Source organism: Brachyistius frenatus, unplaced genomic scaffold (assembly GCF_029030835.1).
Source record: "Brachyistius frenatus isolate BFR_SWC_R1_liver_20210118 unplaced genomic scaffold, ASM2903083v1 Contig_22, whole genome shotgun sequence".
Classification (NCBI taxonomy): Eukaryota; Metazoa; Chordata; class Actinopteri; family Embiotocidae; genus Brachyistius; species Brachyistius frenatus.
The window spans coordinates 2193437-2211556 of record NW_027210621.1 but is presented as its reverse complement, the minus strand read 5'-3'; the positions used below and the strand labels follow the sequence as shown (position 1 = coordinate 2211556).

Here is an 18120-nt window from a genome sequence, read left to right as displayed (position 1 = left end):
AATTTATGTAAATAATGTACATATTTGAATCCAAAGTGTGAGCTTTACCTGAAACTAACCAAGTAGTTTTGGTGCCTAAACCAACCAAACTGTGACTATTACAACGTTAACCACAAGTTACCATGACGGCCTCCTGAAGCTACTAGTAGGTTTAGTAGGCCTCTACCAGTCAATGTATTTGGTACAAATGTGTGATGATAAGTGCCTATTCAATGATCTAACAACAGTTAAACCGTGTGAATCATTGAACTCACTCATCTTTACACCATTAATGTCAAAATGTCCAGAAACATGACAATGGATATGCCCTGTTAAAAAGAACAGCAGCCTTTAGTAATAATAGTATGTAATAGTGAAATGTGGGACTTAATTGACAATGTTGCAATGTGGTCTAATGTGATAACTTTGCATTATCTCTTTGTCTCTTTTTTTCTCAGCGCCACCTGTCCCCAGATGAGTTCGTCCAAGTGTTTGGTATGACCATGGAAGACTTTGACCGGCTGGCTCTATGGAAGAGAAATGAGCTAAAGAAACAGGCCCGACTGTTTTAAAAACACGGCGTCTGTTGAAATCTGCCATTAGTAGAGCCAGAGGCTGACTGTTGGAGGGACAGAGAGGACGTCTACTCAGTTACACTGCCATGCCTGAGAACCTGTTCTAGATCTCCTCACACGATAAACCAAATTCTGGTCACCACAGTGGACTTCTGGGATACTGAGGGAGGGCCACAGAGACATTATGCACAGACGGATTGATAAACTGTTACGTGGTTGCCAGTGCAGCTGTGTCTGTGTGGTGGAGTGGAGTGTAAGCAATAGAGACTGTCATACAGTAGTGTTGTGCTTTTCTTAAGCCTAAATGATGAAGGAAGACATTAGTGAGCCCCTATAAGGCCACATGAGAGTGTCCGTGACCAGAGCTGCAGCACTAAAACATAATGAGGAAAATTTTGGCTTTGCCTTATTTGTTATGCTCTCTTGGTTATGACTGTGCAGCACCAGCAATCTGAATGAGTAGAATGTAGATACAGTATATCATTTATGACACTTTATCAGCGTGAATGACTACATGAGAGGAATGAGTGTGAGCATACAGCATCACTTTGCTTTGGTTTCAGGATGCTTTTTGTTTACCTGTTCGCCCATATTTTGCTCTTTCACATGAAATATGTCCCCTCTAGTTTACATTAATTGAAATAGGAATAAACAAATAATCTGAGGTGGACCGAACCTTTTCATTACGCGTGACCTGCATTGATTTGTGTGAAAATGAAAACCAAAGTGAGAATGCGAATATACAGTTTAGCAGATCACTTCCATGTAATGCTGGTTAAATAGTTAAAGGTCAACAGTAGATACAGTTCACTGTGCAGCTGTATGGTAACCTAACAGTGCAATCCAGTAGTTCTATTAGAGAAAGGAAACACTGTCATCCTGTTCCACGTTTTCTACTCATTACAGTAGAATGATTATTAAATATTCTAGGATGAGGGTTGTTGTTATCAATGCATTTACATTCACAATTATTTATATTCTTTTGAAATGATAATCCCATAATTTTGTAGCTACAGAGATTATATTCACTCACAAAGAAACACTCTGTGAGGTATTTAACACACTGATGAAGATCCAGGGTTGTTGAAGACTTTACTTCCTTTCAATACTGTTATTTTTGATTTTGTCACTAAAATTAAACTTCAAATCAAATCAGTCTCTTTTATTCATCTACTTAATTTACTGGCTCCACTTGAAACACACTGTATTTGTTAAGAACTGTTTTGCTTCGTCACTTCACATGACACATGATAATATTCTATAAAAGTTTATCTTTTTGGACAAGGTTTACAGTGGGTACGGAAAGTATTCAGACCCCTTTAAATTTTTCACTCTTTGTTTCATTGCAGCCATTTGCTAAAATCAAAAAAGTTCATTTTATTTCTCATTAATGTACACTCAGCACCCCATCTTGACAGAAAAAAACAAATGTAGAAATTTGTGCAAATTTATTAAAAAAGAAAAACTGAAATACCACATGGTCATAAGTATTCAGACCCTTTGCTGTGACACTCATATTTAACTCACATGCTGTCCATTTCTTCTGATCCTCCTTGAGATGGTTCTACTCCTTCATTGGAGTCCAGCTGTGTTTAATTAAACTGATTGGACTTGATTAGGAAAGGCACACACCTGTCTATATAAGACCTTACAGCTCACAGTGCATGTCAGAGCAAATGAGAATCACGAGGTCAAAGGAACTGTCCAAGGAGCTCAGAGACAGAATTGTGGCAAGGCACAGATCTGGCCAAGGTTACAAAATCATTTCTGCAGCACCCAAGGTTCCTAAGAGCACAGTGGCCTCCATAATCCTTAAATGGAAGAAGTTTGGGACGACCAGAACTCTTCCTCGACCTGGCCGTCCAGCCAAACTGAGCAATCGTGGGAGAAGAGCCTTGGTGAGAGAGGTAAAGAAGAACCCAAAGATCACTGTGGCTGAGCTCCAGAGATGCAGTAGGGAGATGGGAGAAAGTTCCACAAAGTCAACTATCACTGCAGCCCTCCACCAGTCGGGGCTTTATGGCAGAGTGGCCCGACGGAAGCCTCTCCTCAGCGCAAGACATATGAAAGCCCGCATAGAGTTTGCCAAAAAACACATGAAGGACTCCCAGACTATGAGAAATAAGATTCTCTGGTCTGATGAGACCAAGATTGAACTTTTTGGCGTTAATTCTAAGCGGTATGTGTGGAGAAAACCAGGCACTGCTCATCACCTGCCCAATACAATCCCAACAGTGAAACATGGTGGTGGCAGCATCATGCTATGGGGGTGTTTTTCAGCTGCAGGGACAGGACGACCGGTTGCAATTGAAGGAAAGATGAATGCGGCCAAGTACAGAGATATCCTGGAAGAAAACCTCTTCCAGAGTGCTTTGGACCTCAGACTGGGCCGAAGGTTCACCTTCCAACAAGACAATGACCCTAAGCACACAGCTAAAATAACAAAGGAGTGGCTTCGGAACAACTCTGTGACCATTCTTGACTGGCCCAGCCAGAGCCCTGACCTAAACCCAATTGAGCATCTCTGGAGAGACCTGAACATGGCTGTCCACCAACGTTCACCATCCAACCTGACGGAACTGGAGAGGATCTGCAAGGAAGAATGGCAGAGGATCCCCAAATCCAGGTGTGAAAAGCTTGTTGCATCATTCCCAAGAAGACTCATGGCTGTACTAGCTCAAAAGGGTGCTTCTACTCAATACTGAGCAAAGGGTCTGAATACTTATGACCATGTGATAGTTCAGTTTTTCTTTTTTAATAAATTTGCGCAAATTTCTACATTTCTGTTTTTTTCTGTCAAGATGGGGTGCTGAGTGTACATTAATGAGAAATAAAATGAACTTTTTTGATTTTAGCAAATGGCTGCAATGAAACAAAGAGTGAAAAATGTAAAGGGGTCTGAATACTTTCTGTATATTGAGCAATTTTTATTAATTTTGTTTTTCATTCAAGTTATTTTCTATTGATACATGTTTCTCTCTTTGTTGATCATTTACTGCTGTGACATGAGTTTGCCAACTTGGGATCAACAAAGTGTAATACAACTCGGGGGAGCAGTGCTCGGTAACCTGTAGAGGCTCCTCCCACCCAAGTACAGACGGCGTCACATCACCTGTGTAAGATCACCATTATTATTATTTTTTTTTAGAACGTGTCACCTGTTGATTTAGTGAGCTTTACTCATATACTATATATAATATAAAAATAGAATATAAATGGCTTTACTATAGCTGGTCGGTAAGGGTTAGTTACCTTTGAACAGGGCTAGATGAGCTGTTTCCTGTTCAGCTACTTATTACCCAAGGGACTGCAGCCTTTAGGACCCAGCAGAGAGGCAGCCTGCCTCACACTCCCGACCTGCAGGATCTGTATGGTATCGACTGGAGCTGTCAGCGGCCGTAGCTGTTCGGCTCCACACGCCTTCAAGCGCTCATTCATGGACCTGCACTGAATTTCAACCCCTCTCACATGAACAGCATCAGCAGCGCAATGGACACACACGGCACCACATGTAAGTACAAGCTACTTTAATACTCCTGAAACACTGCTGCAGAACCGAGTGACTGGTAAGTGAGTGTTTACATCTCTTTGTGACGTTTGTTAGAGTAGATTTAGATGCGCATGTTTGTTTTATGTGTTAATTGATCATTTCTTGTGGCTGTCACAACAGTGGTGGGCCCACCCTCTCCCACTGTGTGTGTTTCCTTCCTCACACACTTCTGGCTGCAGGACGCTCTGTGCTTTACTATGAGATTACTGCTGTATATGAACATGTTCTGATCTATCTTTTTTTTTTTTTAATGGAATGTACTATGATTCAGGCCCTTTAACATGTAATTAGACCTCCTGTTACACATCTAATTGTAGTCCACTTTAAAAACATAATTCATGTTTTAGGTCTCCTCACCATCTGCTTGGAGAGCCAGGACACTCACACTCTTCTGATTGTTGTTCTAGAAAGTGAATCTTACTCATCTTGAGTCAAGTGAACTGTCTGGATGTGGAGAGATGAGATCTTCTCAGTTTGGGCGGTCCTGCTAATAATTGTTTGATATTGGACACCACCAGCAGTCAGGTCTTCATACAGATCCTCGGAGACATTACAGCCAAAAGCGCTGTACGGTCGAAATGTAATGTCATTGAAATGACTACAAATGTGTTTTCAAGCCTTGTATTTTCTCTGGGAGGGGTGCAGTTTCCCCCCTGCACAGAAACATTTTTCCACATTGCAACAACAACAAAAAAAAGCAGAACAGCTCTCTGTCAGGGCTTTATCAGAAGCCTAAATCACACAAGGTGTGACTCAATGCAGCATTTCAAATATGAATGTTAAGTTAGTTTGATCTGTTTCTACACTTCAGCTGATATTGCTGCATGCTTTCAGAGCTGTACAATCTCAAGCGTTTTTCATAGAGTTGTTGCCAGCCGCAAGGCAGGTAAACATGTGATAGTGATTATAATGTCCGACTTAATGGCATTTTTTTTTACTCCGCTGACTACAGCTGGAAGGAAATGGCACCAACCACACATGTGGTGCTTTATTTCATTTCCAGCACCTTTTTACCAGTGTTTTTGCCACATTTATTACCTCTGCCTATCTCCTCAGTTGACCTTTTCCATCCGTCCTCACCTTGTCAGTGTGTCAGGAACGTGTTTGGTGTGTATCCAAAGTATGTTGGGAAGGAAGTCTGTCGGTCTTGTCCAGGATGGGAGATATCCTCATCTGCCACTTCTATCTGTTTACACGCACACACACAAATGCACAAGAATGTAGCTTGACTGACTGAGCTTTGTGTTTACCAGAGTAAATATGCTGTGATCCCAAGGATCAACCCATTGTTCAGATGGTCTCCTAAATGGCTGCTACTAATGGACTTTTACTTAAATAACTTTGGAAGTAATGTTTACTTTAAATGTCAGTTAATCTGTATTTTAACGACCTAGTTGGTAACATGTCAGAAAATGAAAACCGATACCTATTACAAGGTGTTACTTCCATTTGCTTATTTTGTTTGAACAGTGGTTTGAAGCAAGCTGCGAACATAACAAAGATCATTGATCAAAGGTGTTTATGGATGGGAATACATTTATATTCATTTTGAGTTTTGTTTTCTTTCCAACTGATGAGTTTAAGTCAAAATTCTTCCCCTTTTTGTATCGTTTTGTTGTTTGTCCCCCAACTTTTGTCTGGCTCTGTAGCTCTTAAATGCCCCACTGTGCTCACTTGAAACAATTGGCTGCAGTGGCTGGAAACATTAATTGTTAGAGCAGTGAGAGGAAACAAAACAAATTGTTTGATCTAAAACCAAAACAGTCTTTTACATTGGTTTGACCTGCTGTTAATATAGAAATATTAATTTAGCACAGCTTCAGTATTGTTAATTCATTTTCTGTTGATGGACTTAATTAAATATTTGTGTTTTTGCTTATCTCAAAGGTTATTTCATTTCTGTTTTGACCATCACAGGTTGCTCTGTGGGGTTTCGTGAGTTCAAATATCAGGCTTGGCTACTTTGTTAAGAGGCAGGTAGAAGCTTACATGTTGGGAGCCTTTTAATATTCACTCTCCGAGCCAGCTGGAGCATTAGGGTCATGACAGCTTAGTTTCCACAGTCGTGTCAGTGTACACTTTGAGAATCAGAGCATCAGGTGGGTGTGAGAGGGGAGAGGCCGTCCCCACTGAGATGCATTGCAGTGCTGGGATTGTCAGTGATTTAGCCCAGCAGATATATGATGAATAAAGGCTATTGTCCGCAATTTTTGGAGCATGTGGACAAAACTGGTGGACAAAACAAGTACTCAAAAATGATACATAAATGAAGCCTATTCTACTAATGAGATGGTTGGAGAGCGATGTAGATCGACATTCCACTGAGACATTTCTGAAAGGAGAAGCTGTGTTTTTAGCTCAAATAGAAATTTATTTTTTCATGACACAAAGCTGAGTCTTCACACTTGTTGAGAAACAATAGAGATTTCAATTGGTAGTGTTTGAATTAAAGCGGAACTTCAATGGGTTTAAGTTTGCAGGGTGAAAGAGCAGAATTGAAATGCTGCCTGCTGTCGTCATGTGGCCCAGTGGTCGGTGACCTCGCTGTCTGTGCACTGATGCCATATTTCTCATTGCACACTCGGTGATCTGCATTTTCAAGTAGCAAAAGCAACCTTACTCCAATGTTAAATTATCTTTTAAACTACAATAATTTACAACCTGGGTCTTATTGTCAGGTTTATAACTGAAATCTCAACACTGTTTCCAGTTGAACAATCAAACAGGCCAAGGAGCCTTCATGTGTTTCAGTCTATTGGCAACTTTTAGTTCAGTGTGGTCTCTATGTTTCACATCCTGTTGCAAATCATACAAGCATACCCTCTCTCTATGGGGGGCTGTTTTAATGAATCATATGGCTGATAAAGTTCAATGTTTATCTTCTTTTACAGATCTGGTAACGGATTCTCTGACTGTGATCAGGATGTTTTAAAGCTGTTGTAAAGCTGTTTCCAGTAGAGATCTGCACTGCATTATTTTTACAATGATGCTACATACTGTTCTGTATATAGAGACGGAATCTCCCTTCAACATAATTTGTATTTATACACTTAAGGTTCAAAAGGTCCCACGTTTTGTTTTCTCTATCAGACCCTATCAAGAGTTTTTGGACATAAAAAAGCTGTGCAGACCCTGTGATGATCAGACAGTATATAATAACACATGCAGTATGATATATATATGTATATGTGAGCCCTGCGTGCATGAGCTGTAAATAATGGATGATTGTAGACCAGCCCTATAAGAAGTGGAATTCCCCTCTTCAACCCTGAGATGAGGAGATCACTATATGATTCATGTGTGTCCAGTGTATCTGCGCGTGGTAATTGTGCACGTGTGGGCGTGCACCATTGCATTTATTTATGGACAATGCTCATTCTCTGCACAGCTGTTTTTGTATAGGGTTTCCATGGAGATATGCTGCTCAATACTGCAGCAGGAGACTATTGAGTTTATATGACACAAATATCATGTTTTCTTCTGCTACTGCTGAGCGTGAAAGGAGACTGTGCCTGAGGTGTGCATGCACGCAGATACAAGCAATGCTCAAAAGGAAAATTCAAATTTAATGGAGAGAGTTGGCAGAATATGACTTGCCTAACCTGTTATCAGTTAGGGTTTGTATATATTACTTGTCAACAGCCATAATTTAGCATGATTAATGTTAATATACAGGTATAGAAGTTCACCTTTTTTGGCCCTAAGGAAAAAGTAAAGTTGTACAGATGGTACTGAGACCATGGATGCACTCAGCTATTCAAACCGAATTCCTGGAAAATAGCCTTTGGTGTTAAATCTTTTTTTTCCCAAAAAAACACAAGTATCTATATGTGTTACCAAGAAGTTATTTAAAAATTCTGTAGGCTGATGATATAAATGAAAAACAAGCAGATTACATACCTGATACTTGAAAAAGCACAAGATAGGCATATCTTATAACAATTACTATGCATGAACTAGTTCCATGTTCTGTCTTTTTGATTTAGTTGCTGTGAGTGGAGATTTGATAAAGGCAGTGCATGTAGGGTAATATGCGACAGTTCTTCAGCAAGAAAACTGACACTTATTACTCTAGTTAAGTTTATGGTTTTTAATTTTTGTTGGTAATGCATTGATATGACTCCGGACATTTGTGAAAGATGTTTGATCCAATTCTGGTTTTATGCTTATTTATTGTCTTTGAATTAGGTAATACAATGGACAGACTGTGAAATTCCCTCATTCTTTAAATGACTGTCATGACTCACCATAACAGCCCTCCATACCATCAGAGCTCTGCCTCCAGCTTCAACAGTTGGTAGAAGATGCTGTTGAATGGCTTTTTTGCTCTACATTTTGATGTAACAGAATCGTGACAGAGCGCTCATTAGACCCGAGGACTGTTCTGTCACTGATTGCCCCGGAGCGTACATCTATTAAAGCATAATTTGGAAACTGCTGACACAATTCTCTGAGCGTCTTTTGACACAGTCAGTTTGTCTTATTTGCCTTATGTTGTAATGATACTTACAACACTGTGGACTTTCCATCTCTTTTTACTCCTCATTATTTGAGTCTTCTTTACCTTATTGGTCTCAATCTGCTTTATACATTGACGACATGTTGTGAGTGAAAAATATTGAAATTGCATCAACCTTTAGATCCATATGTTCAACAAAAACACTGGATGAAACTATATTTACAAAAGCCATTTTGTAGTGGCTTAATAATGATTGTTTAATATTCATATGCGCAGTGGGGATTAAAAAAAAATTGTGTTGTGTTGTGAAGACTCATGATACATTTGAACACTGTATAATACAACAGTGGTGTTGTTGAGTCCTTGTCGGAGTTTATTTTTTACAATTTGTTCATTTTCACCGAGGTCCTCACTATAGATTTAAAGCTCTTAGACAATACAAAGACATTCCTCAAGGACTACTTTTACCAAACATGATGTTAGATTCAGACAAAAGGAAAAAAAAAAAGAGACAGAGTGCAACTCAGTTATCTGGTGAAGAACTGAAGACAGCTTTCCTGTCAAAATCCTATTAACATGTAAAATGAAGACAAAGCAGCCTCTTTTCTTCCGTTGTGTGAATGTGCGACTGTGTGTGTGTGTGTGTGTGTGTGTGTGTGTGTGTGTGTGTGTGTGTATGCGTGTGTGTGTGCGTGCGTGCGTGTCTGCACTATGTATGTTTCCCTTGTCTGTGCAACTACAGTAAAGCAGTGCTTCCACTTATAAAACAGCATCTTTCTCAGTGTGTGAATACTTTTCTGTGAGGAAGACATTGCACTGTGGTGATCTCATAGGACTCAGGGCAGATATGGGATCTGAATAATACTGACTACACTGTCGGGTCTTTGTCTGGCAGCAGGCTGAGTCAAGCCCTCTGTGCCATCCCAGACTGAATAAATCAGACCAAAAAATGGAAAATGAGAGACAGGCTACGGAGGTTTAGCAGACGGGCATCCCCACATCTTGGTCAGCTCTGTGGCCTTTGATCTCTGACCTTGCACCATTTTGAGAAATACCCAGATGCAACTGTTTACACCTGGTCAGTATTACTAGTCCATGATCAGACTACCTCTACCCATCTGTCCTCTTTTTTCTACCTGCTTTTTTTCATATTTGCATTATTAGGAATATCAGCCTATCCCACAATACATTGGGGGAAAGACAGGAAATCCTCTGTAAGGTTTACCAGATTGTCCCACTGTTAATTTGTGTGTTCCATCAGACAATAGATTTGCATCAATAGACAGGAAATAAAAGGTTACAGGAGGCATGGATCTGAAGTCAATATTTTTTTCTGCTATGCCAGACAACACAATGAAAAGAACATTCAGACATGCTAGTTTTTGTGTCAGTGTATCATGCTGTATAAAATTCCCCTTATCGCCTTTTTTGTGCCATGTCAACCTATACATAATGAAATAACGTCACTGGCATACATCTTTGTTTTTGTTGCCCCTCATCTAGCAAATTTAGCTATTTTTGGGCTGATAACATGAAATCTTATCTCAGGCTTACGCATACTACAACAGTGCTAAAACCATTGAACAAACATGCTGGACGTCAGGCAGGAAAATGAGCAGCAATGCTTTGCTGACCTGACCTGTAATTTAGTTTTTTAGTGCTCTACAAGCCTTGCCTCTGAGATAGCAGCAGCTCTGGTTATCAATACTGCTTCCGAGATTACTCAAACACATTGAAGCCATGCCTAGACCTGTGTGTGTGTACATGCATGCATGTTTGAACATCAAAAGCCCCAGTGCTTCATGGTTTGGCCTTCAAAAGTCAGTTAATGCTTAAGCAGGTGAGCGGGAGTGCACAGGCACTCCCGCTCACCTGCTTAAGCACCCATAATTCTCCCACATGGAAATGTCCCTGCCGCCCTCAGAGGCCAAATTACTTTGAGTAGACTTCTCTCTCAGGGACAAGCTCATTAGTGTGGCCTAATTAGAAGGAGCAAGACTGCGTGGTTAAGACAGACATGTGTTAGAAACCTTGACTTCAGGATAAATACACACCCTGTTTAAGTGGCGTAGAATTCAATCTGAGCCTTCTTCTACCTGTACGAGATTTAAACTCAGATGTAAGTCTGGAAAGTAATTGTGCTGTGGAATGCATGCTCCAAATACTTTAAGTTTTTGTTAAATGTAAGATGGTGTTTTGAAGTGATAAATCAGCTTAATTTTTCAGTTTTAAAGTCAGTGTTTTAGTAGCCGGTAAAAGCCGACATCCTGGATACAATAATACCTCACGTTTAAGCAGTTTTTATCTCCAGTGTATTCATTCAATGAAAGGAGTTTGGGATTCTTGCTGTATTTTATGATAACCTGAAGCATCTTCCCAAGTGCAATAAAAACAGTGGGGAGAACATGTTTTTATTTCTCCTCTCCCCTTAATTTATATACCTTTACAGCTCCCCCAAAGCAAATAATCTTTTCCACATGCTCGCCTCACCTGCTGCTCGACTCCAGATTTGTAGTTTGCCTTTGGTATATACAGTATGTCAACCCGCATAATAAATGTACACTTTGAAACCATGAGAAAGGAATTCTGACTCTCAAAGGGCCAACCTGCAGTTGCTAAATATAAGTTTATAATAAAGACATATATAGGAGCTCCATTATATTGTCATGTCTGTGAAATACAGCTGTATGAAGCAGACAAGCTCAATTCTATCTGATGTAGGATCTAGACAGTGCAATGAGAATGGGGTCACCAGAGACAGTGCAGTAAAAGTGGGAGTGGGTCAGCTGACAGGAAGTGGAAACAGAAGGCCGGAGGTGATACGTGATGTCATTAGCAGAGGGAGGAAGTCGGTCTCTATAGGGGGGAATAAGGGGCAACCCCCTTCCAGTCGGTCAGCCCATTAACTAATGTAGGACAGGAAAAGCATTTTGTTGGCAGTATTGAGCATAAGATTGAAATCAGTCTCTGAGGGTTTTCAGTAGAGTTAGCTTATCAGATTTAGTAGGACCCTTTGAATATCCACTTTGGTGTTTTTTTTGTTGCTACATTTCTATATATGTGACACAGTATGGCACGTTTGTAGGTACTGGGTTTTTGTCAAGCTTTGGTTTCTATCACATGATGGCCATTTTCCGATGTGCTTCCCCCTTGTCTTGTTTCTCCTGGCATTTTCGTCTAATTTCCTGAACTCCCAAATTAATGAATAAGATCGACTTCAATGACCTCTCTGTGTGTTTGACAAATAGGCAAAGCTCCGGCAATAATAACTAATGAGAAGATGTAGTTAAATATTTGAGAGGGTCTGTGGAAAAAAGCTATAAATGCAACACTTACATGCTATCACTTTTTAAGTTTACAGATTCGGCAAATACATTATGAGTATGCATTTGTTGTCATGTTTCTACTGGATGAAGGTCCTACATTTACTCTCCCATTAGCTCTGTTTTCCCATCCAATTAGCAGCTTTAAGAAATGTGCATTGTGCTGTAAATGGATGTTAAACCAGCTGTGAGTAATGACAACAAGACTGCTAAATGTCTCACCAGACACCAAATTGAAAAACTCTGTAAAAATACTGAGATTTATCTGGAGGTCATAGGTTTGTCCAGCATTGTGTGGACTTGTTTGGCAAGGGCCTGAATGTAACAGATGTTCATTTATATGTAGAAGTCCCACACCTTCAGGTTTCAATTGATCTGCATATTTTTGATCTGTTCCTCCTCCAGAAATCCTCCCACAAATGATGCCAAATAGTAGCAAAAAGACTATTAGGTCATAGTTGTGGTCATCATCCTGATTTGTATCATCTTTCTAACGATATTGTTTACCTCCGGTGGACTCTGGAGATATCAGTGTGTGAATGCCCAGACATGCTCCTTGCTGGGGAGAGGAGAGGAGAACCGTCACTCTCGGGAAATGCCTGGAATCTGAGAAGTCGAGTGGGAGGGGATTTCATCATGATGGGGCACATGCTGGTGAGAGAAGACGTTGTTGGCACAGCTCATAATGCAATTAAAATCCTCAAAGCCATCTGGTTTACCTCACCTTTGTTAGAATGGAAGCTACACACATATATTTGTGCAAAGAAGTGTGAAATATCCTGTGGTTTTTGAACACAAATAGAGATATATATTTCCTCATCCGTGTCTCTTAAAGTTATGATTCAGCTATTTTCTTTAAACATGCATGTCCCAGCTTGGATGACCAGGTTGGATGGTGGTATTTAGATAACCCTCACATGGTATGAAGATAACACTGTAACGTGCGGTCTCCTTTTCTCTGACTCATGAGATAAGATTTACCTTTTTCACAAAAGAAATGTGCTTTTCTGTACCTTTCAAAAGTGACTGGCTCATATTTTTCAGCTGACAAAGACAGACTCCCACACTATGTTCCTGGACACCTCAATGTTTTCGACCTGCAGCGTTCTTTCATGTCAGATCAGGTTGTATATCCAACATGTCCAAAGACAATAAGGAAGGGGAGACTTCCAAGAAAAATCCAGCAGTTTTCATTAGATACTGATCTCTTGTGGAGTCACAGATGTCCGAGTCCTTTGAGGTTCTCACAGCAGCTTTGTCTCGCTGGACTTACCGTTTTATGGTTCTACCTTTGGTTTGTGTTGTGGACTTAATATGATTTTGTTTTATCAATTACCTGAACATTTCTGTCCTGAATGTTTTAGATTTCCAAGAGCACCTCAGATCTGTTGCACCCAGTTGTAATGTGAGGCAAAGTGATGCCAATTTTACAGTTTAGTGTGCTTTCTCGTCCCTCCTCTGGCCTCCACGGCCCTGTATGGGGTCACAGCTTCACTGGGGAGGTTAGAGTTCACATTTAGTCACAGTGAGGAGTAGTTTGTCAGGACATAAGCAAGCCGAGTTGGATGTATCTGAGACCATTTTTGAAAAGTTGGGAAGCACTATATACAATATGTGCCTCAGGGAAGGTCTGGCCTTTCTATCATTATATTTTAATTGGAGTTCCTGTCTGCATCATTAGGCCATTAACTTTTCATTTTTCTTCACTTCTTTTATGAGGCAATAATTTTAGTTTTACACCATAAACAGCTACTATTTCATTGGCTGGTGAAAGAAAAAAATACCCAAACATTTTGATGTTTTCCTTCTTTGGTTTTTGTATGGGTTAAAGCTATGACATGACTTGTTAATTAGTTAACAGACATGCTGCTGGCTGGTGGATCTTAATATTATTGGACCGAGTCAGGCTACAGGTTTCCATCTGCTTCCAGTCTTTGTGCTAAGCTAATCTAGCCATGTTCATACTTACAGCACAGATATGACAGTGGTATTAAGTGGTGTTAAAATCTTCTTTTAACTCTTAGCAAGAAAGTCAACAGGCATCCTCTAAAGTGTATTTAATAGGTTAGATCAAAACAATCTCATTAGGTGTCATACCAAGATTCAAAACAACATGGGATCTCATATCTTGCCCACTCAGTATAACTCTGATCTTGCAACATCACAGTGATTGTTATGAATTCTTGAGCACCAGGCCGCTGATAGTAAAAGCCTACAGCGTGTCATGTCTGTGTTTCTGCATTGTCTTGGTTGTGTAGTGTGTGCATGAGTGTTGTGTGTGTAGCGTTAGTGCCAGTGTGATTGAAGACAGCGTGTTGCATCGTGTCGGGGCACATGAGTCTGCCTCAGGGCAACAAGTCATCCACGTGTAACTCTGAAAGGTCTCAACTTGCCCGTACCTCCAATCCACAGCAATTGCTAAATGTATATATTTTACTTTATGTTTTCAAATAAATGTTCCTAAATAGACATTTCCACTTGCAGCAGCAGCTTCACTGGGGACTTTTTACTATTATCTTTGTAGGTAAGTAATAGTCGTGAAGATGCTCTAGTGTAAAGTAGTAATACAATTCAGTATACTGTGGCTGGTATGTCCGTGAGTTCATTGTCATCTTCTACACTGGTGTACAGCTAGTTAAATGTTAATAATGTTAACTGGGGGAAAGAATGTGAAAGAAGAAAGAATGTGCAGTCGACCTGTGTGTGTTTACACAGCAAGCCTTTCCCAGGTGCTATATGATCCCAAGGATTACAGCGAAGGGGAATCCAACACACACACACACACACAACTCACACAAACTCACACACATGGAGCACCACCATCTCCCTGTACTCTACCCCCAAAAAGGAAAGAGAGGAGGGGAGACAGAGTGGGAGAGGAAGGTGGAGGGAGATAACGGATCGGATGGAGGAAGGGAGAGGTAAAGGGAGTGTGAATTCAGCAGAGTACAGCTCACCTTCACCACAAAGAGTTCAGAGGACGGAGCACACAGGGAGGCTTTGACTCTGGACTACCTCCTACAGTATCTCTTTTCTGTATGAATGAACCAGTTTGTTTCCTCTTTAACCTTGGAGAATGGTGGGGCTCTCATCCACTGATGTTGAGGGTAAGTGCTGAAACAACCTCTTTATAGTGTAGTCTGTAGACAGAGGAAAGTAGAGACATAACAAACTGTGGAAAGGTACTGATGGCATCTTGCCTTCAGTCACAGCACAGCAGAAATCAGGTGATGTTTACTTCATGCTTTAAGCATTGTGCGAGCTCGCTGAATTAACAAGAATGACATTGTATGCTGAGTTGTTGAGAAAACAACTGTTTGCCACCCAGAAACAATAGAGAAACATAGTCGTTTTTTAAGCCACTAAGGACTCTTTGTTGGTTGCACATTCTTGTTGGATTAGCTGGAATGTCTGTCTGCAATAATGTTGTGAAACAGAGCTGCTCCCAAATGACTGAATTTTGTCACTTTCGATATACCTTGAAGTCATTATGATAATTTACAAGGATAAACAGACAAAATTCAAATACTGTTGGAGAAACAGTGTGTGTGTGTGTGTGTGTGTGTGTGTGTGTGTGTGTGTGTGTGTGTGTGTGTGTGTGTGTGTGTGTGTGTGTGTGTGTGTGTGTGTGTGTGTGTGTGTGTGTGTGTGTGTGTGTGTGAGTGCGTGCGTGCGTGCGTGCGTGCTTGTTGCATGGCGAGAAAAGTAAACTTGGCATAAAGGAACACTATAGTGTGAGGAGGGAGTAGCAAAGAACAACATGCATCCAATTGAGGTTCTATTATTCTTCAGATCAGAGTTTGTTGGACATGTTAGCACAGGTGCTCAACTTGCTGACATTATTCACCCCTCCTGCCCACCCAACCCCTCCTTTCTCTGTCCCTTACAGTCTGAAAATGTAAGCTGCTTTTTAAAGGCCTGAGACTGCAGTCTTAAACAAACTGCTTCACAATTGTGTACACATTCACACGCAAATGCACTATGCAGAGTCTTGCACTTCTAACAAGGTGAGCAATGTGTCTGGTGTTTGACAACAATTGTCAGGCAAGTGTGAGATGGTTAATGTTTGAGTGTGTCCAACGCTTTGAATGGCTTTACACATTCCTGCACCATCTTTACTGGTGTCTAAAAATGTTATTTTCCGGGTGTTTTTTTATCCTAAGACTTAAAGAGCTTATGGTGTTTTGTCCTTCTTGTATCTGCTAATATTTAAATTTCACTTGAATCAAACTATATTGAACCTGTTTTTACTGAATGCAGCATTACTGTGGAAGCTTACCATCAGGTGCTGAACTCAAAAACTAGTTTATCTGACTTCAGAGGACATCAAAGGTACAAACGCAGGTGCAACATGGATTTAAAGGATCATGTGCTATTTTAGATTGGCGATAACCCTTACGAGTGGTGTGGTGTTGATCATGAAAGCTTTAGGGTGGTCTTATGCACTTACGAAATGATTCCTCTTTGCTTGTTTTGGCACAAGCGGAGCAGCACTGTAATCGTCAAATTGGATGATCAGCTTTTGAAAGCACTCGTCCAAATGAAACAGTGAAATAGTTTTTATGAGTGAGCTCAGGCCAGCTCCTCAAAAGCCCTGCCTTGAATTTCTGTGTTATATCTGATTTAGTGCTGACTGGTGTGAATTTCAACTTCTCTCTACTGTGAGTGAGTCATGCTGTGGACAAGGTTTTGTCTTACGCTCGGTTAGGGGAAGCCCAGTGGTACGCTAGAGCCAGAATCTAAACAGCTGGAGCCTCTGGCAGAGAGACAACATCCACCCGGCCAAAGACATCCCACTCTCATGAGTTTCCCCTCTACTTCCATGAAATCCACTTCCTTATTTCCCCGGGGTGAATCAAATCTTAATGAGGTGACATTCCAGGTCCCTGAATGAATTATTTCCTCATGCCCACTTCTCAGAGAATTACAATGGAAGGAAACCACACTAGGAAAGAAGTGGTAAAACAGACACATACATACATACTGTAACTCTTCTCCTGGCTGTAGCCTTGGCAGGGCATTGTTAAGCCCATAGGAAGACCCACCTCAGGAAAGTATGTCCGTCTTAAAGGAGTGGGAGCAGTCAGAGATGTAGAACATACATCACTGACAAAAAATGGATACATCTTCCAACTTATCTGGACTTTCTACTTGTCAGTGGTGATTACATACAAGATCGCAAGATCGCTGTGTGAGAGTAATACATCCAACATGATGCCTGAACTCATTATTTTAAACCTGCACACACACACACACACACACACACACACACACACACACACACACACACACACACACACACACACACACACACACACACACACACACACACACACACACACACACACACACACACACACACACACACACACACAGAGTGTTGACATGAGTGCCTTTTCTGGTGAGCAGATTTCACCGTTGACAACCCTCACTAAATACACAACATATAAACCTGCCTGTGTGTTTTAGGGTTTTTGTTGCATGTGTATATGTCTCTGTGTGTGTGTGTGTGTGTGTGTGTGTGTGTGTGTGTGTGTGTGTGTGTGTGTGTGTGTGTGTGTGTGTGTGTGTGTGTTTAGTGCAACAGGTCTTGTTGCCATATGACCGCCCACTGAACAAAGACTTTTTCTGGCTCAGCGGCTGTCCCGTGGCTGACCCCTGCAAGATGCACGGATCAGTAGGTCTAAGGCGACTGGACTGTGAAAATGGGGAAAGAGGAGGATGTGGGGGGATGGAGGGGTTGGGGGAGGCAGACCAGAAAGAGATGGAGCGAGTAGGAAGTGGGAGAGAGGCGGGCGAGTGTGCCAGCAGTGACTCAACCAGTTGTCAGGTTTCGCTGAGGATTGTAGGAGTAAAGGGGTAGAAAGATGTGCATTAGGAGGCAGTGATAAGAGGAAAGAGAAAGTGATTGCAGAAGATGTGGTCGACATCATCGAGAAGGGCTGCTTGGTGGCACTTAAAGATTAAAAAAGGAGGAAACAAAATACATACATCAGCAACAGGTTGCAAACCCTTTCTCAGGGCGTCCAGCAGCTGTGGGAGTGAGGCGGTTTATTTACGTTTGGTTCTCATAGCACAGAGCGGACCGGTTCCACCTCTCAGATCAACATATGATGTAGAAGAACCTGGAGAGCCTGTCTGATCCAGCTTGTGTTTTTGTGACTTAAATCGTCCAACTGTTAGATAAAGATCAGTTCCCTGTAAACGATTCTGGCTCAATCCGAGCTCTCTAAA

At 41.1% G+C, this 18120-nt stretch overlaps 2 protein-coding genes across 3 annotated transcripts in view; both read left to right on the top strand.

Annotated features, from left to right (window-relative positions):
* Positions 1-1710, top strand: part of ablim3 (actin binding LIM protein family, member 3) — a 42966-nt gene extending 41256 nt beyond the window's left edge. The window contains 1 exon segment of the mRNA XM_069696871.1: positions 438-1710. Within this exon segment, the coding sequence (XP_069552972.1) occupies positions 438-551 (114 nt within the window). The 3' untranslated portion in view covers positions 552-1710.
* Positions 1711-3952: 2242 nt separating this feature from the next.
* The window catches only part of afap1l1a (actin filament associated protein 1-like 1a), a 24820-nt gene continuing 10652 nt past the window's right edge, over positions 3953-18120 (top strand). Inside the window, exon 1 of one of the 2 annotated variants that reach the window (XM_069696867.1) lies at positions 3953-4065. In XM_069696867.1, coding sequence (XP_069552968.1) covers positions 4023-4065 — 43 coding nt within the window. In that variant the 5' untranslated portion in view covers positions 3953-4022. Of the gene's footprint in view, positions 4066-14619; positions 14994-18120 lie in introns of those variants that run through there. The other variant, XM_069696868.1, reaches the window with a different exon arrangement.